This window comes from Embiotoca jacksoni, unplaced genomic scaffold (assembly GCF_022577435.1).
Source record: "Embiotoca jacksoni isolate LCO1_2020_lvr unplaced genomic scaffold, fEmbJac1.0.p SCAF_11, whole genome shotgun sequence".
NCBI lineage: Eukaryota > Metazoa > Chordata > Actinopteri > Embiotocidae > Embiotoca > Embiotoca jacksoni.
In genome coordinates, this window is record NW_027185241.1 from 4,103,825 (window position 1) to 4,131,155 (window position 27,331).

At 36.6% G+C, this 27,331-nt stretch overlaps 1 protein-coding gene and 1 pseudogene across 1 annotated transcript; both read left to right on the forward strand.

Annotated features, from left to right (window-relative positions):
- Window positions 1-904: 904 nt before the first annotated feature.
- LOC138191527 (carcinoembryonic antigen-related cell adhesion molecule 5-like) lies at window positions 905-10,113 on the forward strand (annotated as a pseudogene).
- A 6,216-nt stretch (window positions 10,114-16,329) lies between these two features.
- LOC138191537 (carcinoembryonic antigen-related cell adhesion molecule 6-like) lies at window positions 16,330-21,491 on the forward strand. The gene is made up of 6 exons (XM_069138414.1): window positions 16,330-16,375; window positions 17,282-17,602; window positions 18,967-19,245; window positions 19,349-19,615; window positions 20,784-21,059; window positions 21,229-21,491. The coding sequence occupies exons 1-6, from the start codon at window positions 16,330-16,332 to the stop codon at window positions 21,489-21,491; spliced, it is 1,452 nt and encodes a 483-aa protein (XP_068994515.1).
- The last annotated feature ends 5,840 nt before the right edge of the window (window positions 21,492-27,331 follow it).

Consider the following 27,331-nt stretch of genomic DNA (forward strand, 5'->3'; position numbering starts at 1 on the left):
TTTTATTACTGACTTACCAATCATTCAACACCGTAGGAAATAAACCTCAGCAATAATTCATTTATTTAACTAATGGCCAACATCAAAATGGAAAAGTTATTAATGGCTGCTGGGTTGACTTCACAATCGGTACGTAAAACCGTTGCTAATTATATTTATTTATTTGTCGTGTGTTTTCCGTCCCGTTACTATTAGTGGAGAACATCCTTATTTCCACATTGGTGCTCTTTAAACCTTGTGCTACATTTCTTCTGCTCTTATAACTTTATTGACCAAATGTTTATGACCCAATTTGATTTGAACTGGAGGACTGAGTCTGTGAAGTTTCCAAGTATTAGAAGGTGCAAGAGGAACTAATATATTCTGCAAATATAGTTAATACAATCAAACCCATTTTGGCTATACATAGATTATATTTCTCTCATGGTTTAGATCCACAGCATGTCATGTCAGAGCATGAATGGTGTGTCATGCTTTTTGCTGGTGATCTTGATCAGATGATCTGCAAAACAAATCCAGCTCTATATCTTTTCTTTTTTTTACTAACGTTCCTCATTAAAGCTGCACAACACTTAAGTTACAGTAACATTTCATCAAAATTTGGGCAATTAGAAATATATCAAAATAGATGAACAGCTCTGCCTTGAGAAAATACAACCTGCATCTCAGGTTTATTTTTAATGTTGATGTGTTAATAAGGAAATGGTTTTTATTAAAAGGACCTGAGGAAATAAACATTGTTAATTATCAACCAGTGCTGGCAGATAAACATGATAAAATACAAGGTTACTTCCTCATATTGCTTTCATATTCTGAAACCAAACCATCATTCCCAGCAAAAGGGAAAGACAAGAAGTGAAACACCACTTTATTTTGTATTTGACTTGATCATATTTATGATTAAATGGAAACAGCGATGATTTACTTAATTATCCTCGGAGCCATCTCTGGTGAGTTCTTGGACTTGATACAGCAGCCCAAAAAATATACTCCTTGTTTCTAAAATAAAAGGTTATTGGGTTAAATGTTTAGTGTACAGTTTGTATGATGAAACATTTGTATGTTAATGATTTCAAAATGTTTAAGCAAACGTGGTTAGTTGACCTAAACAAATTCAAACACAACGTAAAACTCACAAAGTTGAAGATTCTCTTCTTCATTCTCTGATCTATGTCCTGGAACAATTTTGCTTGATGAACAATTCTGCTGCTAGTGCAAGGACTTATTAATTGGATTTTGAAAATTACCTTGCCAGATCTTTTTTGGCAAACATTTCATCATACATTATGTGAAAATTCTAGAGAAGTAGAAAAATTTAGGGGTGAAAAATTATGTAAAATGTCTTTTCCTAACTCGTAGTTTCATAGTATTGTGTTATTGGCTGCAGTATAATAAGACGGATTATACAAACAGAACAGAAAACATATAAGCACAACATACAGTAGGGTACATGCATCACAGCAAAGACACTAAAAATGAATTTAAACAGTACTAAGACTTTACTTTTAAATAAAACAAATAAATGCATTCACAAGGGTTAAATTGTGGTTTTAGTAGGCAATTAAATTTCTCCTTATGGAACTGTCCTCTTGTGAAAATTAGAAGTGCAGTGCACATTTATGTGACCCACTGACAACCTGACCAAGTAATTCTAACAATCAACTCAGCCTTATTTAGTTATTTGTTCTTATTGCAAACAATTGGTAGTCACACTAATCAATTATAGAAAATGTGTAATCCACAACTAATTATGGAAAATGTATGGGCATTCATTGTTGTCATAAAAAATGATGCAAGTAGCCTTTTAACAAATTACTCATTAGATTCCATCTCAAATCAAACTGTCTCTTTCAGGTTTAACTGAAGGGTCTGGTGTGTTGCCAGATGGTCCTCTGAATGCAGCTGTAGGAGGGAGTGTGATGTTCAAAACTACACTGACTCCAACAGAAACACCATTTCACACAGTGGCCTGGTCTTTTGGTTTTGAGAATATAATAACCTCAACTACCGTCAACATAACTGACCCTGAGTATGAAGGCAGGATCACCTTCTTCACATCTACTGGATCTCTGGAACTCAGGAGTCTGAATCTTACAGACAGTGGAGACTACTCAGTTAACATTTTACCAACTGGTGAAGAAGTTCAGTCAGGACGCACCACTCTCAAGATATATGGTGAGCAGTGATCAAATCAAATGTAATTAATGGTGTTTATGTCTTCAAAGTTTTGAAATGTGAATTTTTGAAAAATACAAAGTTTGGTACATAATACGTAGTCCTATTTCACTGAAGGCTACTTTATCTATTGACCGCCAACATTTTAGTGTAAATTATAGGAGGAGTTTTCCAATGTTAGTGAAATTGAGCATCTGGATAAATCTATAATAATGTCTCAAATATAAAATATTTCACTTGGGTACAGGTCTGTTGTGCTCCTTATTTGTCCGTATATGACTGCTGTAATAGCTTCCATACTATCAACAATGTGTAAGAATAGCTGTAATAATGTAGATTTTATTAGCTACACTATTTCATAGCTTCCCCTATAGCCGTCTTTTTAAGAAAAACACTTTAACAGAGGAGACACAATTTAAAGTTAATGTTTTCTGACCAGTGTCCAGTATCAGTTTTAAGTAGTGTAATTTTATTCAGTCTGTGCATTACTGCCATCAAATAAATGCAGGATAATACTGCTCTGCCTTTTAAGACTCAGCAGGAGATAATACAAGGGTGGATCATGCACAGTATCGTGACGTTCACGGACCAGGAGGAAGGTATAACCCTCAAAGTGTTACAAATTTGTTGCTTGATCAAAATCAGCACCCGAGTTGGCAATGTTGGCATTACTTTGGCAATGTTTTACACACCTGAAACTTGAGCACAGAGCACACGTCAAAGTTTGTGACAAATTATTTGCCAAATCCAGCGAGTCAGAGTGGTGGAGAGCGACTATTGTGTTGTTGCGGGTCAGAAACTTGTACGCCCCGTGAGCAGGCGCAGTCATGTTGGGCTACTGAAATGCCATTGTGCTCCAGTTCAGGTCATTTTTGCTGAATGTTTTTCTTCAGATGGCTCAGAACGTCACGTTCAGCCTGGAGGACGAATTCTCGGCATAAAGCCACATGAATGTCAAAGAAAACCCACCAGGTTGAGTCTGACCTGATGCACCTTTTTCAGTTTTGGACAATGATGATCCTCCCCTCGGAAACACGATTGAAATTTAATACACTTCTCTTCAGGCTCATTGCTTCATTGCTGTAGTCTTCCTGAAGCATTGTAAGCGTCTCCATTGCAGATTTCAATGTTTGTGCTCTGTCTTGTTGTGTCTACAGAGAAATTGCCATGCTCACTGTCCAGAGCTCACCAATATGTGTCTCTCAAGAACTGATGATGATGAACATCACGGTTCTGCACATCATTTGCGGTCCACCCTCGTAGAGGCATCAGAACATCAGCCAAGACTGCTTAGATACAATTAATTCTAATCATTGTATTGTTTCTTATCGTGTGTTTATCACCCACAGTGCCGGTCTCCAATGTAACAGTAACTCCTAAAAGTGCAGACGTGGTTGAGTTCAACAGTTCTGTCAGTCTGTCCTGCTCCTCCACTGGATCCTCCCTCTCTTTCCTCTGGCTGAACAGCAGCTCTGAGGTTACAGAAAGTGACAGAGTTCAGCTCACTGATGGAAACTCCACTCTCACTATAGTCAATGTGACCCGCTATGACCAGGGACCATTGGAGTGTCATGTGTTTAATCCTGTCAGTGATGGCACCAGTGAACCAGTAAACCTCTCCATCAGCTGTGAGTTACTCAGCTACATGATCAGTGATTTATCTGACAACATCTGCATGCAAACACCACAGAGAGCCACATCTTATTTGTGTGTTGTTTCCTCTAAACTCAGTTGGACCAGAAAATATAAATTTGACGGCATCTCCATCAGAAGCACACTTTGAAGAAGGATCCAACATCAGCCTGTCTTGCTCAGCTGTCTCTAGACCTGCTGCCCAATTTCTGTGGTTTCTGAATGAGGATAGTCTTCCTGAAACTGGACCAGAGCTCAGACTGAGGAACATTAAATTGAGTCAGAGTGGAAACTACAGCTGTCAGGCTTTCAATAACAAAACTCAGAGATATCAGACATCTCAGGCTTCCCTCATCACTGTTTTGGGTAAGTTTTAAGTTGATATACAAATACGTGGCGATTAAAGGTGATTCAGGTTCATGCCTGTGGAACTTACTGTCTTAATAAAGAACCACAAATACAGTATGTTTAGATACAAGATACTTCTGTCATCTTTCGCACAGAGAAAACTGAGGGGTCTTACAATAAAAAAGTATTGTACAAAGTGCCTTTCTAAAGAGGCTGGAAACATTTTGGCAATTCGGCACAACTGATGCATTATTATTCAAAATGCAAGGATTTAATCTCAAATTGAATGGATGGAGACACACTCTGTCAGGGCAATCAAGTCTCAAATCCACATTTTGCAAATATATGTATGCTGTATGTGGAGCTCAAACCATGAATATTGAGCTAATTTTGCTCATTATTGTATCAGTAAAATCTGATTTATTCCCAGTGTCTTCATCACTTCCCACTATTACACAATGTCCCCTTTCTTTAGGCAGTGGTAAGTAAAAACCAATGTGTTTTTTACCCACAGCGTGTGTTGCCAACGTTGTGTTGACTTCAAACACCACAGACGTGGTTGAGTTCAACAGTTCTGTCAGTCTGTCCTGCTCCTCCTCTGGATCCTCCCTCTCTTTCCTCTGGCTGAACAGCAGCTCTGAGGTTACAGAAAGTGACAGAGTTCAGCTCACTGATGGAGGCTCCACTCTCACTATAGTCAATGTGACCCGCTATGACCAGGGACCATTGGAGTGTCATGTGTTTAATCCTTTCAGTAATGGCACCAGTGAACCAGTAAACCTCTCCATCAGCTGTGAGTTACTCAGCTACATGCTCAGTGATTTATCTGACAACATCTGCATGCAAACATCACAGAGAGCCGCATCTTATTTTTGTGTTGTTTCCTCTAAACTCAGTTGGACCAGAAATTATAAATTTGACGGCATCGCCATCAGAAAAACACTTTGAAGAAGGATCCAATATCAACCTGATCTGCTCAGCTGTCTCTAGACCCCCTGCTCTGTTTTACTGGTTTCTGAATGGAGTCCTGCTATCTGATACTGGACCAGAGCTCACTCATGAACATTCAGATGAGTCAAAGTGGAAACTACAGCTGTCTGACCTTTAATAACAAAACTCTGAGATATCAGACATCCGAACCTTCAGCTTTCTCTGTGCTGAGTAAGTTAAAATTAAGAGATTTTGAGGATGTAGCATTGATGTGTGTCAAATAGCTGTCATTTAAGTGTATGTGCACAGAATAATTATCTCAAATTAGTGGCAGTTCCCATTAAATTGCAACTGTGGTAAAATAACAAAATTAAAGACATCAAACAGCTTTGAAATTAAATTAGATTACTTGAATTTGCAGTTCAAATCTTGGTTAGCTGATGGACATAATGGACATATACTGCATATAAAAGTGGACAAAGCTTCCAGGTAAAAACTAAACTCAGGCCGATCAAGAAGTGCCTTAAACTGCAATACGACTGATTGCCACTAGACGTTGGCTCCAGTAAGTCTCTGGCTCCATGGACTCCCATTCAGCTTGTCTCATCAAATTTGAAGTCAATACATTTATTCCAGAAGTAATTTTGGTGTTTCTAGCTAAAGTTGCTCCTTTTTATTCGTTTTCTGGCCATCTATCTGAAAATAATCCTGTTGTTAATTAGAGAATAAGCCTCAAAAAGTTGTGTTTTGGGGGGTGTGTCTGTTTGATTGACAGGCCTGTGGTGCAGTCAGGTTACAGCTATCAGTGGGCAGGAAGTAGTATCGCCAGGTCTCCAATCAGATCAACAATACCACAAGGTGCTTCAGTTAGGTTTAAGAAAAAAATCTGTTAAGGTTAAAATAGGTATGGTACTTGAATACGCAACATTACATAGTTGATTTACATATTTTATGCAAGTTGAATATGTAACTTAAGTTGCCTCATGATTTTTGCTTTCTCTTGGACTCATAACACCAGTCTTCTGGGTGAAAGTTTGTGTTTGATTCTTCCAACCACCTTCGACCTATTTGCAGACTTTCTACTCTGTCACATGACTTCCTTCTTCAAAAACCTAGTCTCAAAAGTAGGAATCGCCAAACATTTTAACTGTTATTGTGAAACTAACAGGTTTGGTGCTATGGACCAATTTAGCTATTGCACATGGACACTGGTTTGTAGAGACTAGAACAGCTGAAAGGAGAGTGAACGTTGTAAATGTGTCTCAGAACGGTACGTACCGGATGTGGAGCCTAAATAGGACACTGTTTGCTAACTTAAACAACGGTTATGTATCAGTGTTTAGTTTCTGTTATGGAATTTTTTCATTGCAACACCCTTTACCTTTTACCAACAGAGAGAATATCAGGAGCTTCAGTCACACCATCAACAAACCTGACAGTTGAGGGGACTTCAGTCAACTTAACCTGTGATGCTGCCGGCTCTATCTTTACCAGAGAGTGGAGAGTGAAGCATGAATCTGACGGGATCCGGGATGACAACTTTTTGCTTTACGACAACAACACAGTGTTGTCTTTTCACACTCTGAATAAAACAGACAGCGGAGAATATTTCTGTAAAATCAGCAACCCAGTCAGCAGCGATGAAGCTAGCTACCGACTGGTTGTTAAATGTAAGTAACATGATCTTGAGTTTACATTTCCTGTTCTCTCATAGTTTGACAAAATATTGAGCCATAAATGACAATAGATCACTGAAACATTTTGTTGTTTTGTTCAGGCAGTGGACTGGGATAAAAAAAACATTATTTGTGTGCTGTAAAAAATATTTCTCCTTTTTTCAGATGGACCAGAAAATGTTCAAATCACAGGTCAAAGTGAGATACACGTGAAAGACAACATCAAAATGATTTGCTCCTCTGAGTCCGTGCCGTCTTCCACTTACACCTGGATGTTGAATGGGACCGTGATAAGAAACAATTCAGCTGAGTTCTTTAAAGACGAGGCAGAACTTTCTGACAGCGGCTACTACATCTGTAAAGCACGGAATAGTGTAACGGAGAGAGAATCATTGGTGGTGCATCAACTGTCTGTAACAGGTACCTAGATTGAAGATATTGTTCATACTCTTGGATATTGTGGTCTGGGTATGGTATTACCATGAATAATTTAAAGAGTAGAAGGCTTCCTGAAGTTTTTCCCTACAGATCTTTCCTACCAACTAAACACAGAAGATGGAGTTTAAGCTCATGAGACGCAATTACTTTTAGTAAATCACCCGCAAAACGGGTGCAAACTTTTGGAAGGAACACACAATTTAGTAACCTTTAATAGAGATCTTAGTAAATCAGGCCCTTTGTATAAGAAACGTGCTAAACCAGTGGTTCCCAACTGGGGAATCGCGACCCAAAAGTGGGTCAGAAGGGCATTTTGAGTGGGCCTCAGAAGTCTGCATGTAAAGAAAAAGTTGAGGAAAACATTTATTTTGAAGTCTGCTGTAAAGCTTTTGTGAAGTAACCCTTTGCTGCCATTGTTGTCATGACAGCAACGACCAAAACCAACATTTTCACATCAATATTTAACTAGTTCGAGCATTTGTAAACAGATTAAGGAGTTCATTTTAATTTAGATTCTTCAAACGTGGTGAGCAGTTTAAACTTGTTCCAACAGCATATATACCTGTGGATCAAGAGCAAGTCTACCTCTTTTTTCATTAAGATTTTAGACCTAGTTGCCCCTTTTTTGTTTGTTTATTTCATTCACATTATATCACTGTAAATTCCCATTCACAATGATATAAACTAAACTTATTATTCATGGTTTTTGAGTTCATACAACAACTATTTGTTGTAAGGTTAATTGTTCATTTTTGTCTCCTGTTTTATGTCAGACTGTAAAGAGCCTGGACGTCTCTCAGGTGGAGCCATCGCTGGAATAGTAATCACATGTTTGATAGTTGCTTTTGCAGGAGCAGCTGGAGGCTACTATATCTTCAAAAAAAAGTAAGTGAAAAAACTGCTCCTATAATATCGACAGACAGACATTTATATTTTTTTATATATTGATGGGTCACTGATTTTAGACTACATTCCAAACAATAATTATTTATTATATAGATAACATTTCAAAGATTCATCACAAGAACTTTCATTAATGTATTATTAACACTATAACTTGAATCAAATCTTATAATTTGAGTTTTAAAAAGTTAAAACCAAGTGTAAAAGATTAATGTTTAAGTTTTGAGTAGCATCTTGTTGCATGGCCACCTTTAAACAATGCTGTATTTCTAATATGTAGAATCAACATAAAAAATAAACAAGATTCAGGTAAGACTGGTGAGTATGTGTCTGATATTACTTCATCCTACACATTCAACAAAGAGGAAATGAAGAAAAAATAATTTTACGATAAATATTTGAACATTGATGAAGATGTTATTTTTTTTCCTAGAACAAGCCGAACATATTTATGAGAACATGTCAGAGATATATGATAGGAGAATATAAACTCAACAATCTCTTCCTTTACGGTGAGTTTTGAACTCTTTATTTTGGTTGAGTAAAAAGGGATAAATGCAATTTGAAGCAAGAGCCCCACAATTGTTTTGGTTTTTTTTTCCTTTTTTTGTGGACAATATTAAACCTGGTTTGGAATTGAACAGACTGCTATCGGCAAATATTTAGTTACCAAAAATTATAGCAAACAGGTGTTCAAAAGAGTGACGTTAATAAGTGTTTCATTTCCTACTTAGCGTGCAGATCTGAAAATGAGAAACTTCAAAACTTCAAAACCAGTCGGAAGAAAAAAAGACCAGTTTTGCTGCTGCAATCAACTTCAATCGATGCAGCTGTCATTATATCCGCTAATTGTTTATGTGAACTGATAGATTTCACTTTTACTCATTTTTCTTGCAACAAAAGTCAACTTATTTTCGATCAACTTAAGGATGAGCTTTAAATGATTTTATGTGCGTTTTGGAGTTCATGCTTACTTAATATTATATGTCTACCATTTATAAATGGTTCATATGAAATTTGCAAGTTTTCAATATGGACACCCGGGTCACAATCTGCCCTTCTGTTCCTGAGTTATGTTGAATAATGGCCAGGAAAATGTTTTTGCAGAACACTATAATTTTACAGTGAAGTTGAACTCTGATCCAATTAAATATTTGCGTGAATGTCTTTCATAATCAGTGCATGAATTCTTGAGCTATGGCCACAAACATGTTTTGTTAGGTCAGTGACCTTTGACCTCTAATGACTGATCAGTTCATGTTTGAGTCAAAGCGAATGTTTGTGCCAAGCAAAGCCTGCCTGAGATTTCACATTCACAAGAGGAAAGGACAGATGGGATCTGTACAAATTATTAGCTGACAAAAACAAATATCAATGTTTCTACTGACGTGTGGTTCAGCAAGTTTGGCGTTTTGAATTTGCTCCTACAGCTTTATGTACGTATCCTTGATCTGTTTGCTTAAATTGATACATTTGACTTTTTCTTTATATGCATTAAATTATAAATACAAACAATAACAAAAAGTTAATGGTTAAATTAAGTTGCCTCTGGAGCTTACATCAACTTATCAAACTTTGAAAGTTGTCCTGTGACAGCTTTAATTATATGTCTCCTCTGCAAATAAAATGGTGAAAATCTCCCAACATGCTGTAAAAAGTCTGAATAATGAAATAAAATCCTATGAATCTGTTTTCATGTCCAAAGATGAAGTATGCTGCCCTCTCGTGGTGTGGCTGTGGCTGTGCTGGCAGTCTGGTGGGTAAATAGCATCAGGTAAAATGATATTGATGTGATTAATGAGAACAATAAGCTCCTAAATATTTAAAACTCCCTGAGACCTGTGGAAAAAGTAGCAGGTGCGGACGCAATTAAATCTTCAATTTTGAATGTAACAGCATATTATACGTTGTTATTATTATTGTTTTTATAGTATATTATTCTTGGGTAATTCTTCCATTTTACTCGTTTATGCTTGGATATTCCAAGGTTTTGCCATCAGCCGACTGGTGAATCTTTTAAACCAGTGTGAGTTTATGGCCGAAGGTGCTGCAAATCCTACTGAAGTTAACATGACCGATCAGGGTCCATACAAACACCTGTTTCAGTGGAAATGTCACTCAAAAAACTATCGCTCTAAAAAGTTCAATCTCATCCTATTCTACACCTTAAGTCCTGAAACCTCTTGGACTTTAGTCAACGTCACTTGCATGCTCACTGCTTATGTGCAGGGTGCAAGGGATCCGACTGCTGCATTAGGAAACAGCACTGGCTATGGTTGCTGTTGAGATACATGGTGGTATAGTTATGTTATCTTAAATTGTAAATGTGCATGTAACCCTTGCTGTTGTAGCACGTAATCTTTTACTAAAGGGTAATCTATGATGCTAACCCTGCCCCTAGTATCTATGTAATATTTCCAGAATTATATAAACCATCTAACTTGAACAATACCTTGAAATCTCACATTAACTTAACTTCAGCTCTGAACCAAAAACATATTAATTCCACTTAACTCAAATTACCAAGTAACAAAATTGGATGTACAACCATAGAATTGCATATTATGACAAATAATATCACTCTCAAATCAGGTATAAACCTCTGAACTCTGTTAAACCCAAAATAATTCAGTTGTTAGATCTTTAAAAGCCATCACACAACAACAACACCGTTGTCCGTTTTTCTTGTTTGTTTAAATATATATATGTATATATATATATATAAAAACTGCACTATTGTTTAGTTAGTTTTAATTTATTTATTCTATCTTATTTTATTCTATTTTATTGTATATACTGTGCATTTTTATATTTAATATTTTTTACTGTTATTTTACTGCTTTCCTGTATCTATAAATGCTGCTGTAGCGAAAGAATTTCCCCTTGGGAATTAATAAAGTAACTACCTACCTGGATTAGGTTAGGTAGTTACTTTATTAATCCCCGAGGGGAATTTTTTTTTTTTTTTTTTTCCCCTACCTACCTTAATAGTCTGTTTTAGTCCTTTACAGTCAAAGTAGGTCTCCTATTTATATCTTTGGAAGTTCCCCAACGTTCAAACAGTTCACCATTAGTCTCTTCCAATGGATTTTCATTTGTTTGTTCGAATCCCCCAAAAAACTCTGAGATCTCAGAAACAAAGTGCAAATAAAATTGGATCCTTTAAGTTCCTCTGATTTTGTTTCTACCGCCTCTTCACACGGTCCAGCATCCCCGAGCAGCGGTGAAGATCCGGACGGGATACCAGACGGAGGAGCTCCTCCTCACTTGATGAATCCCTCAAAAAAAAACAAAAAAAAAAACAGCCTGCACACAAGAGTGCAGAACATCATGATATAGTCTGAGTTTCCTCTTGTTCCCTTCCATCACATTAGATTTATACAAAACGTTCACAACTTTAAAAACTTGTGACTAAATTATCTTATTTTGCCTCAATTTCAAACAATACACTTTTACATACTTTTTCAACATATACAGTAACTTTAACAAAAATGCAACACACACATAATTAATTCACATCATACAAAATGTTGTTATCCTGACTGGTTTTTCTTAGCCATGTTCCTCAAAGTAAATTACTCCCAATTCTCTGACACAACTTAGTTAACAACCTAACCTCAGGTAGTAACTCACCTGGACAATCCACTTAATTGGGAAGAAACGCCCGACGGAGTTCGTCCCGGTGAGAACTTCTCCCTCGACAGCTCCGCTGCGGCTCAGCATGTAACTCACTTGCAATCCTGCTAAATTCGCTCGATGTCTCTCGGGAATCTCAAAACGTCGTACTTTGCTCCAAATCTTGTCTGCCTCCTTTAACCCGTCTTAGCTGCGGGGTCTGCATGAGGTGAGTGCGTGGTTCAGAGAGTGGGAGGGATGGCTAAGGGCTCTGCTCCGTGCAACCGCCAGGACGTTTGGTGAGACGTTTAGGGAACGTCTGTAAATTGGGCTACTGAACATTACCTGGGTTACATGCACAAGAAGATATATCGTCATTAAAATGTCACACACTCAAGAAGTCATTGATAATACAGCAATATCAACTAACATAAGCTATTGCATTCAATATTCATATAATAAATAAAAACACCTCACCTGGAAAAACACCTTTCTGACACTCAAAAACCATCACATGTCACGTATACTGCTTCAAATAAGGGGATGACTTAAATGTCAAATCAGGCTGTGGCCATATTTTAACAATGCCTCATTATTATTTTTCCGTTTTGCCTGCAATAGCAGGCGTTGATCATTTTCAAAATAAATAAACAAACAACAATATCAATGGGCTAAGCAAATGTAGCTTGTACATAAAGTATATTAATAGTTAACACAACAGATCGTTGCTATAGTCTAAGCTTGCACATACACAGTGGCGATTGTTGACTTTTCAACCCGATATAATGAGGCATTTAATTTTCCACACACATTAGTGAAGAGAAGAAGGAATATTCACCTCTGGAAGTCACTTCTGTCAAAGCAAGACGTTTTTCTGGTTCATGAGAAAAGCCTCTTGGATGTCCTGCTCACTCTTTCTCCTTAACTTGAATGAAGACCATATGTCCATGGCGTATTTATATGCAGCACTCGCATCATGCGTAGGAACAGATTGCATTGCTTTGCCCCAGGTGCTAAACCTGCCACAGGTACGTGCTAACCGTTTATTTACGTCCTAGTCAGGTATTTTTGAAGGTCCTCTGTGAAGTAGGGCAGCACTGGTTCCACTGCAGCCAGCGGTCGAAGCCAGCTGGTCCTCCTGCTGCGGCTCACACGGCGCTGCCGACTGGCCTTCATCGTCTCAATCTTCCAAGTAGTCATTACGGCAGACATGCTCGTCGTCCCTTTCAGCTGCTCTGCTCCCCGATGTTGTCCGAGCAGGGTTGTCCGTCTCCGTTGAAGTTTGCTGTTGTTTCGACCGATATTCAAGAAACTTCTTCACTTCCCTGAGCTGCATGTTGGATGGTTGAATAGCGTCAGAAACACTCCGTCATCATTGTTCTTTTATCATTAAAACTAAAAAAAAACCCATCAACTTCAGGATTTTGGTTGAACTGTTTACGATTTGGGGTAACAAATAAAAAGACGACTTCATTTTATGGGCAAACCGGTCAAAACCATTGAGACTGACTGCTGTCAATCAATCGAAGGACACACTCACTTATTAATCACACAGCACCCAATGAGTCAGCCATCACTCCCAGTATACAGTATGACATCAGAGGTTGACTCGCATCGTATTTACACTGTGTGCCACTTACAAAAGCACATTGTTACTGAGGGGCAGCAGGTTAAGAAGCACATCATATGGTGACATGTTTGCCCTCCCATTCTGTACATTCACATCAGGAATTATAGACACGTGACACATGGTCAATACCTCCTTGTTTCAGTTGGTTTGATGTTTGCGCCACAGTATTTGGACACTAACTTATCAGACTGTATTTCATTCTGAAAAGAAAACTATAAACAATAGCAATAATAAAACATATTTATACACTAGGACAGCTTTCCTTTTTTTTTTTTTCAAATTATAATTGAGTCTATCTGCCGATACTGAAGCCAACCATCTGTTTATGAAGTCTGAAGGAGGCTGATTTGCTACTTGGATGAGTTTAACTTTTGACCGAAGCTTCTAATTAAAAATCAACCAGAATGTGTTTTTCATGAAATGTTAGTTTCACCTAACAGACTTTGATGCTGAAGCTCATTATCCCCTGTGGAGACTCACATTGAAAAAAAAACCATTTATCTAACTTGGTAATTGAAAAGATTTAATGAAAAAAAAAAATCTGTTCAATAAGATAATATAAGGGAATGAACATACTGCCATTGTCACATCAGTCAGTTTATTGCTTTATTGTTGATTTCTTACTCAAATTTGTTATATATTACGTTCCATATTTTGGATATGTCTGTGACTAGTTTTACAAATTATAATGCCATAAATACCTTTTTGATAGCAGCTAAAACAGCACTAATAATCCTCTGTGATCAAATAAAGGTCATGGTGGTTCTTCGATAAAGTGAACTTCTTGTTTCATTCCAGGTCTGAGATTATTTTGGAAGAAGTTGATTACCATCATTAATATCATCAATCATAAGGAATACTTGGATTTATGTATATTTCTTTATTTCTGGCAGGTAAACATGTCGTATATAAGACTGTTGTTGTTTTTCAGTTTGGAAGCTGTTATTTGAAATTTGAAACTCCTCCTTTAATTTACACTGTAAAATGTTGGAAGTCAATAGATAAAGTAGCCTTCAGTGAAATCGGACTACGTATTATGTACCAAACTTTGTATTTTTCAAAAATTCACATTTCAAAACTTTGAAGACACAAACACCATTAATTCCATTTGATTTGATCACTGCTCACCATATATCTTGAGAGTGGTGCGTCTTGACTGAACTCCTCCACCAGCTGGTGTAGTCTCCACTGTCTGTAAGAATCAGACTCCTGAGCTCCATAGATCCAGTAAATGTGGAGAGTGATCCTGCCTTCATACTCAGGGTCAGTTAGGTTGACAGTAGTTGAGGTTATTATATTCTTATCACCAAAATTCCAGCTCACTGACAAAAATGGTATTTCTGTTGGAGTCAGTGTATTATTGAACATCACACTCCCTCCTACAGCTGCATTCAGAGGACCATCTGGCAACACACCAGATCCTTCAGTTAAATCTGAAGGAGACAATCACAGAATTTGGCTATTAAAACATAAAAAACAACAGTGGACTTTACAGAGATTGGCACAAAACAGCAAGCTCATACAGTAGGCCTATAGTTTCATAGGTCAGAATAGGTCTTTAAGCGATTTCATTGAACTCGTATGAATGCCTGTTTTCTGCAAATGGCAACAAACCACCTACAAAGGTGAGGTTGTCAATGTAATCGTTAAACAGCTGGCATGCTGCATATTTTAGCTCCAAACTTTGTATTTGTAGCACGTAGAACATAGTTGCAGTATTCACGCTCTCCGACTTTTCAGTCTAGCTGCTGTTAATACCTAAGCTCCTTGGTTATCTACTGAAGGAACCTATGAACAGAAGAAGTTCTACACTTTAAATTTGAGACTCTTACCTGTAAATGTGACAGAGATGACCAGAAGTAACAGTAACATAGCCATTGACATAAACCTTGAATGAAACCTATGTCTTGTCCACGTTATTAGAACAGCCCACTGAATTTGCAGCTCACCTAACAGTCTACAAAAGCTGTGAGACGACTCCCCACTGTGGTGAAAATGTGCTTGTGCAAGTAATTTAGAAGAAAACATTTTATTTTTAAAATTACAAATAACCTGGACGAAAGATAGGGAGAATGTTTTTTTTTTATTACTGACTTACCAATCATGCAAGACAGTAGAAAATAAACCTTAGCAATAATTCATTTATTTAACTAATGCCCAACATCAAAATGGAAAAGTTATTAATGGCTGCTGGGTTGACTTCACAATCGGTACGTAAAACCGTTGCTAATTATATTTATTTATTTGTCGTGTGTTTTCCGTCCCGTTACTATTCGTGGAGAACATCCTTATTTCCACATTAGTGCTCTTTAAACCTTGTGCTACATTTCTTCAGCTTTTATAACTTTATTGACCAAATGTTTATGACCAGATTTGATTTGAACTGGAGAGGACTGAGTCTGTGAAGTTTCTAAGTATTAGAAGGTGCAAGAGGAACTAATATATTCTGCAAATATAGTTGATACAATCAAACCCATTTTGGCTATACATAGGTTATATTTCTCTCATGGTTTAGATCCACAGCATGTCATGTCAGAGCATGAATGTTGTATCATGCTTTTTGCTGATCTTGATCAGACTATCTGCAAAACAAATCCAGCTCTATATCTTTTCTTTTTTTTTACTAATTTTCCTCATTAAAGCTGCACAACAGTTAAGTTACAGTAACATTTCGTCAAAATTTGGGCAATTAGAAAAATACCAAAATAGAAGAACAGCTCTGTCTTGAAAAAATAGAACCTGCATCTCGAGTTTATTTTTAATGTTGATGTGTTAATAAGGAAATGGTTTTGATTAAAAGGACATAAGGAAATAAACATGGTTAATTATCAACCAGTGCTTGTTGATGAACCTGATAAAATACAAGGTTACTTCCTCATATTGCTTTCATACTCTGAAACCAAACCATCATTCCCAGCAAAAGGGAAAGACAAGAAGTGAAACGCCACTTTATTTTGTATTTGACTTGATCATACTGATTAAATGGAAACAGCGATGATTTACTTAATTATCCTCGGAGCCATCTCTGGTGAGTTCTTGTACTTGATAAAGCAGCCCAAAAAAATATACTACTTGTTTCTAAAATAAAAACTTATTGGGTTAAATGTTTAGTATAGTTTGTATGATGAAACATTTGTATGTTAATGATTTTAAAATGTTTAAGCAAACGTGGTCAGTTGACCTAAACAAATTCAAGCACAACGTAAAACTCACAAAGTTGAAGATTCTCTTCTTCATTCTCTGATCTATGTCCTGGAACAATTTTGCTTGATGAACAATTCTGCTGCGAGTGCAAGTACTTATTAATTTGGTTTTGAAAATTACCTCGCCAGATCATTTTTGGCAAACATTTCATCACACATTATGTGAAAATTCCAGAGAAGCAGAAACATTTATGGGTGAAAAATAATGTATAATGTCTTTTCCTAACTCGTAGTTTCCTGGTATTGTGTTATTGGCTGCAGTATAATAAGAAGGATTATACAAACAGAACAGACAACAAATAAGTACAACATACAGTAGGGTACATGCATCACAGCAAAGACACCAAAAATGAATTTAAACAGGACTAAGAATTGACTTTTAAATTTTAAAAATGAATGCATTCACAAGAGTTCAATTCCTGTTTTAGTAGGCAATTAAATTTCTCCTTATGGAACTGTCCTCTTGTGAAAATTAGAAGTGCAGTGTACATTTATGTGACCCACTGACAACCTGACCAAGTAATTCTAACAACCAACTCAGCCTTATTTAGTTATTTGTTCTTATTGAAAACAATTGGTAGTCACACTAATCAATTATAGAAAATGTGTCATACACAACTAATTATGAAAAATGTATGGGCATTCATTGTTGTCTTAAAAAAAATGATGCAAGTAGCCTATATACCAAATTACTCATTAGATTCCATCTCAAATCAAACTGTCTCTTTCAGGTTTAACTGAAGGATCTGGTGTGTTGCCAGATGGTCCTCTGAATGCAGCTGTAGGAGGGAGTGTGATGTTCAATATTACACTGACTCCAACAGAAACACCATTTTGGTCAGTGACCTGGTTTTTTGGGGAAGAGAGTATCATAACCTTAGGTCCTGTCAACAGAACTGACCCTGAGTATGAAGGCAGGATCACCTTCTTCACATCTACTGGATCTCTGGAGCTCAGGAGTCTGAATCTTACAGACAGTGGAGACTACTCAGTTAACATTTTACCAACTGGTGAAGAAGTTCAGTCAGGACGCACCACTCTCAAGATATATGGTGAGCAGTGATCAAATCAAATGTAATTAATGGTGTTTATGTCTTCAAAGTTTTGAAATGTGAATTTTTGAAAAATACAAAGTTTGGTAGATAATACGTAGTGCTATTTCACTGAAAGCTACTTTATCTATTGACCTCCAACATTTTACAGTGTAAATTAAAGGAGGAGTTTTCCAACCTTAGTGAAATTGAGTATCTGACAAATTCTGTAAAGTCTGAAATATAAAATATTTCACTTTGTACAGGTCTCGTGTGCTCCTTATTTTTCGTTATATGACTGCTGTAATAGCTTCCGTACTATCAACTAAGTGTAAGAATACCTGTAATATATTTTATTAGCTACACTATTTATTAGCTTCCCATATAGCTGGCTTTAAAAAAACAAAAAACAAAAACACTTTAACAGACGAGACACAATTTAAAGTTAATGTTTTCTGACCAGTGTCCAGCAACTGTTTTAAGTAGTGTAATTTTATTCAGTCTGTGCATCACTGCCATCAAATAAATACAGGATAATACTGCTCTGCCTTTTAAGACTCAGCAGGAGCTAATACAAGGGTGGATCATGCACAGTATCGTGACGTTCACGGAGCAGGAGGAAGGTATAATCCTCATGATGAAGTGTTACACATTTAGTTGCTTGATCAGAAACCCGAGTTAAACACGTTTTTGTGAGCAGTGATCTACATGCTTTGGCAATGTTTTACACACCTGAAACTTGAGCAGAGAGCACACATCAAAGTTTGTGACAAATTATTAACCAAATCCAGCGAGTCAGAGTGGTGGAGAGCGACTATTGTGTTGTTGCGGGTCAGAAACTTGTACGCCCCGTGAGCAGGCGCAGTCATGTTGGGCTCCTGAAATACCATTGTGCTCCAGTTCAGGTCATTTTTACTGAATGTTTTTCTTCAGATGGCTCAGAACGTCACATTCAGCCTGGAGGACAAATTCTCGGCGTAAAGCCCCATGAATGTCAAAGAAAACCCACCAGGTTGAGTCTGACCTGATGCACCTTTTTCAGTTTTGGACAATGACGATCCTCCCCTCAGAAACACGATTGTCATGTAATACACCTCTTCAGGCTCATTGCTTCATTGCTGTAGTCTTCCTGAAGCATTATAAGGGTCTCCATTGCAGATTTCAATGTTTGTGCTCCGTCTTGTTGTGTCTACAGAGAAATTGCCATGCACACTGTCCAGAGCTCACCAATATGTCTCTCAAGAACTGATGATGATGAACATCACGGTTCTGCGCATCATTTGCGGTCCACCCTCGTAGAGGCATCAGAACATCAGCCAAGACTGCTTAGATACAATTTATTCTAATCATTGTATTGTTTCTTATCGTGTGTTTATCACCCACAGTGCCGGTCTCCAATGTAACAGTAACTCCTAAAAGTGCAGACCTGGTTGAGTTCAACGGTTCTGTCAGTCTGTCCTGCTCCTCCTCTGGATCCTCCCTCTCTTTCCTCTGGCTGAACAGCAGCTCTGAGGTTACAGAAAGTGACAGAGTTCAGCTCACTGATGGAGGCTCCACTCTCACTATAGTCAATGTGACCCGCTATGACCAGGGACCATTGGAGTGTCATGTGTTTAATCCTTTCAGTAATGGCACCAGTGAACCAGTAAACCTCTCCATCAGCTGTGAGTTACTCAGCTACATGCTCAGTGATTTATCTGACAACATCTGCATGCAAACATCACAGAGAGCCACATCTTATTTTTGTGTTGTTTACTCTAAACTCAGTTGGACCAGAAAATATCAATTTGATGGCATCTCTATCAGAAGCACACTTTGAAGAAGGATCCAACATCAACCTAATCTGCTCAGCTGTCTCTAGACCCCCTGCTCTGTTTTATTGGTTTCTGAACGGAGTCCTGCTGTCTGATATTGGACCAGAGCTCAGACTCATGAACATTCAGATGAGTCAAAGTGGAAACTACAGCTGTCAGGCCTTTAATAACAAAACTCTGAGATATCAGACATCTGAACCTTCAGCTTTCTCTGTGCTGAGTAAGTTAAAATTAAGAGATTTTGAGGATGTAGCATTGATGTGTGTCAAAGGGCTGTCATTGAAGTGTTTATGTGCACAGAATAATTATCTCAAATTAGTGGCAGTTACCATTAAATTGGAACTGTGGTAAAATAACCAAATTCAAAACATCAAACAGCTTTGAATTTAACATTAGATTACTTGAATTTTCAGTTCCAATCTTGGTTCGCTGATGGACATAATCCGCATATAAAAGTGGACAAAGCTTCCGGGTAAAAACAGAAATCAGGCCGATCCAGAAGTGCCTTAAACTGCAATACGACCGATTGCCGCTAGACGTTGGCTCCAGTAAGTCTCTGGCTCCATAGACTCCCATTCAGCTTGTCTCATCAAATTTGAAGTCAATACATTTTTTCCAGAAGTAATTTTGGTGTTTCTAGCTAAAGTTGCTCCTTCTTATTAGTTTTCTGGCCATCTATCTGAAAATAATCCTGTTGTTAATTAGAGAATAAGCCTCAAAAAGTTGTGTTTTTGGGGGTGTGTCTGTTTGATTGACAGGCCTGTGGTGCAGTCAGGTTACAGCTATCAGTGGGCAGGAAGTAGTATCACCGGGTCTCCAATCAGATCAAGTCAGATCCACATTATCACAAGGTGCTTCAGTTAGGTTGAAGAAATAAATCTCTGTTTCGGTTAAAATAGGTATGGTACTTGAATACAGAACATTACATAGTTGATTTACATATTTTATGCAAGTTGAATATGTCACATAAGTTTACTCATGATTTTTGCTTTCTCTTGGACTCATAACACCAGTCTTCTGGGTGAAAGTTTGTGTTTGATTCTTCTAACAACCTTCGACCTACTTGCAGACTTTCTACTCCGTCACGACTTTCTTCTTCAAAAACCTAGTCTCAAAAGTAGGAATCTCCAAGAATTTAAACTGTTATTGTGAAACTAACAGGTTTGGTGCTGTGGACCAATTTAGCTATTGCACATGGACACTGTTTTGTAGAGACTAGAACAGCTGAAAGGAGAGTGAATGTTGTAAATGTGTCTCAGAACGGTACGTACCGGATGTGTAGCCTAAATAGGACACTGTTTGCTAACTTAAACAAGGGTTATGTATCAGTGTTTAGTTTCTGTTCTGGATTTTTTTTCATTGCAACACCCTTTATCTTTTACCAACAGAGAGAATATCAGGAGCTTCAGTCACACCATCAACAAACCTGACAGTTGAGGGGACTTCTGTCAACTTAACCTGTGATGCTGCCGGCTCTATCTTTACCAGAGAGTGGAGAGTGAAGCATGAATCTGACGGGATCCGGGATGACAACTTTATGCTTTACGACAACAACACAGTGTTGTCTTTACTCACTCTGCATAAAACAGAAAGCGGAGAATATTTCTGTAAAATCAGCAACCCAGTCAGCAGCGATGAACCTAGCTACCGACTGGTTGTTAAATGTAAGTAAAATGATCTTGAGTTTACATTTCCTGTTCTCTCATAGTTTGACAAAATATTGAGCCAGAAATGACAACAGATTACTGAAACATTTTGTTGTTTCGTTCAGGCAGTGGACTGGGATAAAAAACATTATTTGTGTGCTGTAAAAAATATTTCTCCTTTTTTCAGATGGACCAGAAAATGTTCAAATCAGAGGTGAAAGTGAGATATATGTGAAAGACAACATCAAAATGATGTGCTCCTCTGAGTCCGTGCCGTCTGCCACTTACACCTGGATGTTGAATGGGACCGTGATAAACAACAATTCAGCTGAGTTCTTTAAAGACGAGGCGGAACTTTCTGACAGCGGCAACTACACCTGTAAAGCAAGGAATAGTGTAACGGAGAGAGAATCATTGGTGGTGCATCAACTGTCTGTAACAGGTACCTAGATTGAAGATATTGTTCATACTCTTGGATATTGTGGTCTGGGTATAGTATTACCATGAATAATTTAAAGAGTAGAAGGCTTCCTGAAGTTTTTCCCTGCAGATCTTTCCTACCAGCTAAACACAGAAGATGGAGTTTAAGCTTATGAGACGCCATTACTTTTAGTAAATCACCCGCAAAACGGGTGCAAACTTTTGGAAGGAACACACAATTTAGTAACCTTTAATAGAGATCTTAGTAAATCAGGCCCTTTGTATAAGAAATGTGCTAAACCAGTGGTTCCCAACTGGGGAATCACGACCCAAAAGTGGGTCAGAAGGGCATTTTGAGTGGGCCTCAGAAGTCTGCATGTAAAGAAAAAGTTGAGGAAAACATTTATTTTGAAGTCTGCTGTAAAGCTTTTGTGAAGTAACCCTTTGCTGCCATTGTTGTCATGACAGCAACGACCAAAACCAACATTTTCACATCAATATTTATCTAGTTCGAGCATTTGTAAACATATTAAGGAGTTCATTTTAATTTAGATTCTTCAAACGTGGTGAGCAGTTTAAACTTGTTTCAACAGCATATATACCTGTGGATCAAGAGCAAGTCTACCTCTTTTTTCATTAAGATTTTAGACCTAGTTGCCCAATTTTTTTGTTTTATTCCATTCACTTTATATCACTGTAAATTCCCATTCACAATGTTATAAACTTAACTTATTATTCATGGTTTTTGAGTTCATACAACAACTAATTGTTGTAAGGTGAATTGTTCATTTTTGTCTTCTGTTTTATGTCAAACTGTAAAGAGACTGGACGTCTCTCAGGTGGAGCCATCGCTGGAATAGTAATCACATGTTTGATAGTTGCTTTTGCAGGAGCAGCTGGAGGCTACTATATCTTCAAAAAAAAGTAAGTGAAAGAACTGCTCATATAATATCAACAGACAGACATTTATATTTTTTTTTATATATTGATGGGTCACTGATTTTAGACTACATTCCAAACAATAATTATTTATTATATAGATAACATTTCAAAGATTCATCACAAGAACTTTCATTAATGTATTATTAACACTATAAATTGAATCAAATCTTATAATTTGAGTTTTAAAAAGTTAAAACCAAGTATAAAAGATTAATGTTTAAGTTTTGAGTAGCATCTTGTTGCATGGCCACCTTTAAACAATGCTGTATTTCTAATATGTAGAATCAACATAAAAAATAAACAAGATTCAGGTAAGACTGGTGAGTATGTGTCTGATATTATTTCATCCTACATGTACATTCAACAAAGAGGAAATTAAGAAAAAATAATTTTACAATAAATATTTGAACATTGATGAAGATATTATTTTTTTTCCTAGAACAAGCCGAACATATTTATGAGGACATGCCAGAGATATATGACAGGAGAATATAAACTCAACAATCTCTTCCTTTACGGTGAGTTTTGAACTCTTTATTTTGGTTGAGCAAAAAGGGATAAATGCAATTTGAAGCAAGAACCCCACAATTGTTTCTTTTTTTTCCTTTTTCTTGTAGACAATATTAAACCTGGTTTGGAATTGAAAAAACTGCTATAGGCAAATATTTAGTTACCAAAAATTATAGTAAACAGGTGTTCAAAAGAGTGACGTTAATAAGTGTTTCATTTCCTACTTAGCGTGCAGATCTGAAAATGAGAAACTTCAAAACCAGTCGGAAAAAAAAAAGACACCAGTTTTGCTGCTGCAGTCAACTTCAATCGATGCAGCTGTCATTATATCCGCTAATTGTTTATTTTCTATCAATTTAAGGATGAGTTTTGGTGTTCATGATTACTTAATTACAGAAATCCATTTTGTTATATGTCTACCATTTATAAATGGTTTATATGACTTTGCAAGTTTTCAATATAGACACCCAGGTCACAATCTGACCTTCTGTTCCTGAGTTATGTTAAATAATGGCCAGGAAAATGTTTTTGCAGAACACTATAATTTTACAGTGAAGTTGAATTAAATATTTGCGTGAATGTCTTTCATAAACAGTGCATGAATTCTTGAGCTATGGCCACAAACACGTTTTGTTAGGTCAGTGACCTTTGACCTCTAATGACTGATCAGTTCATGTTTGAGTCAAATATATATATATGTTTTATTGTTTTGTCAAAGCAAATGTTTGTGCCAAGCAAAGCCTGCCTGAGACATCACATTCACGATAGGAAAGGACAAATACAAATTATTAGCTGACAAAAAATAAATATCAATGTTTCTACTGACATATGTGCAAATAAAATGATGAAAATCTCCCAACATGCTGTAAAAAGTCTGAAAAAATAAATAAAATCCTATGAATCTGTTTTCATGTCCAAAGATGAAGTATGCCTCCCTCTCGTGGTGTGGCTGTGGCTGTGCTGGCAGTCTGGTGGGTCAATAGCATCAAGTAAAGTGATATTAATGTGATTAATGAGAATAATAAGCTCCTAAATATTGAAAACTCCCTGAGACCTGTGGAAAAAGTAGCAGGTGCGGACGCAATTAAATCTTAAATTTTGACTGTAACAGCATATATATAATATTTTATATATATATATATATATATATATATATATACATTTGATAATATTATATATATATATATATATATATATGTTATATTTAGTTTTTATAGTATATTATTGTATTATTGTTGGGAAATTATTCCATTTTACTAGTTCAGATTTTTCCCTTTCTTGTGAGACACTCCTTAACACACATCTTTGATTATCCAGGATGAAAATCCGACACTGAAAAGTAGTTTTTATTATATAAAAGTGTGTTTTTAAGTGTAATATCAAAGCTTCTGTCAACCAATGCTTCCCATGTCTTTTAGGTTGTGCATATTTAAGTTGGATCGAAAAAACTTTGAAGATCTAAGTCTTTAAAAACATCTTGTTATATTGATATTTGATATTTACTGGGAAAACAATGAGCAGCACTCATGTCAGTTTTGATGATTTTTTCCAATTACAAAAATATCAATAACTACACAGTTTTACTTTCAAAGCTCCGGAGCCTGATATCAGGGTATTCTTCTGCTTATTGCTACATGCTGAAATCAAGAAGGGACCTTTTAAATAGCCTAACTGACAAACTAGCCAACATTTTGGAAGCAGATTATTGAAAACACAACATCCTCCAGTAATATTTTATAGTTCAAAGAATCATTTGGATTAATTACAATTAAATTACTCTCTTTGGATACGTGGAAAGACTCTGGTCTTACACCTCAATTCAAGGCATATTAGCAATAGGATTCATTAATGTTTTCTCATTTAGTGTCTGCTTAGCGATGTAAAACAGTGGCTTTTCTCAGCTGTAAAATATATACTTTAACAATTAACAGATAAGACTAGGCAGTAGCAAGACAGGTCAACCTGGTTAAAAGAAGAAGAATCATTGCTTTCTTTTCTTGTTCTGGAATCAAAGTTATTTTTAATTGCCACAGTCATAAATCTAAACTTGTTTTCATGTTATAGATGTGCGAATTCACCTTTTCTTCTTAACAGAAGATATTTAAGCTTCTTTTATATCTTAAATTTAATCTTAAATAAAAAAAATTATTTGTAGAGATACTGGAACATTTGGGTAGTCAGATTATAATAAAGAATGAATGTATGTTTAATCTTTGCAATAAAATGTGACACTAAATCTAATCAGAAACTAGAGCTATACAACTGATTAAATACGTTTGTGTCATTACAGTTCATATTAGGTGAAAGAAGCTTTTTTTTAATTGTATTTGATCAACTGGTATGTTTATCTACATGATAGTAAATGTACTGTGACATATTTACAGACTTAGCCAAAGAATCCACTGAGAATCCAGCCAATAAAAATGCAGGAATGTAGCATGACTACATATGTGAAGAAGGCCTCTTGTATTACATAAAAAGTTTCTTTAATGTACTATACGATTGTTGTGAAATCAAGGTTTGTATAAAATTATTTAGTGGGACACTTTGGTTTCATTTTATTTTCACTGTATGACAGTGTGCTGTAATAAAGTATTATTAGCGTAGAATATTTTACTTTTTGATAGAGGTCAGTTACAGAACAACACCCGTGTAGAGACCTATAATTTACATGCAGGCAACACGCTGGGTTTCGACCGACTGAAACAGGCAAAGCTTTGCATCCCTGAGTGAATAACTCTAATTTAGACTCTGATTGGTGCATGATTAAGAATCACTTCTCTGAGCTGCAGCTTCCTTCAGGAGGCTTGACATGAGGTCGCTGGTGAGAGGCTTCAAATTAATGCACTGCTCTGCTGTGTGCTCCACTCTTTTCTTTTACACTGTTATCATCCAGCATCTTAGCTAAAGTTGATGAGGGAAGTGAGCTGTAGTTTTGACTGACAAGAGTACATGTGGTGCTGTCAGACTATTCAACACCAGCCTAAAATAACATTGTACTGTATTTCATTTCATAGCACCTGACACACCTCAAGTTGTATTTATTTATTTATTGTGTATATAGTTTGTGTGTGTGTATGTATTTATTCATTGGTCTTACTTTTTCATAAAAAAAAAAATAAAAAAAAAAATCTATTTATCTATCGTATTTTATTGTACACGTATTTGTAATATTTTCTGATTGTGTGCACCTTTTTTTTTTTTCCCTAACTGTTACTATGCTGCTGTGACGACTAAAATGTCCCCACTGTGGGATTAATAAAGTCTTAAATCTAAATCCAAGTCTAAATCTGTATTCAACACCTTTCTGCTTTAGTCTTCACTGTGTCATCTGACACTGCTGTCACTTTCAGTCTATCCACTGATTGTAAAGTTCTCTAAAATTCGTCTGCCCTGACACCTCATTGTATTGTGGCTCAGTGGACTCTTTAATTCTAATTTCCAGCTGTTGTCAACTGGGCATGAAGATGGATGCATTATAATGAAGCAAAAACAATACTAGGAACACCATCTGCTGGCCTACATTTATTAGACTAATTTGCTGCAGACAAAACAAGACAATTTAGGGCACTGCACGGCCCTCTCATCTTATAACTTCCTTTAATATCGGTGGAAAGTAAAAAAAAAAAAAATCAATAACCATAAAGCTGGGGATTATTTATCACTGTCCACATTAGAGTTGAATATAGATCAATAAAGCCAAACAGCATTGAGACCATCATGTAACACTTTAAAGCCACGAATGATTGGGTCAGTTAATAACAAGAGGAAACTCTGGAGAGAACACACTGCACTTATTTAGTGGCTGGGTAAAAATTTTAAAAGTATTAATTTAACCATAAAGACTTAGCCGTTCAAGCATCCAATGAAGGCGGATAAAATGATTGGCAAGTTTATTAAAAGTTCTCAAACAAAATGAAAGAGGATGGAGAGCATTATGGCTGACCCAGGCACAAGTTATATTTGATATTAATTACATTGTTCAATATGTGTTTTTGTAAAAATGTTTTGCCTATTCTCTCCTCCACACAAATGCTGATATACTCAGGTGATGATGTTGCTCTGAAGGGACAAGCAATTGCACCTCCAATAGTGAGTATGCAGTCTTTTTTTGTCTTCATCTCCACACTTTTGTCTTTCATCTAAAGGGCAGCAGAAGGATTAAAATGATCACACATTCATAGTATCAAATAATTTTCAGAACTGCACAAATTCTTCTTTTATGGCATAGAAAACAACACATCTCAAGAAATTCCAGTAAGAATATTAAGTCAATCAAAGAATGGACTTGTTAGTGTAGGTCATGTTTGCTATTGCACATAAATATGGGGCTAAGACAAGATGGCTGATGGCTCAAGGGGGCGAAAGTAACATTACTTTCATACCTCATTACATTTTACAGTGGTCTTTGCTTTTTA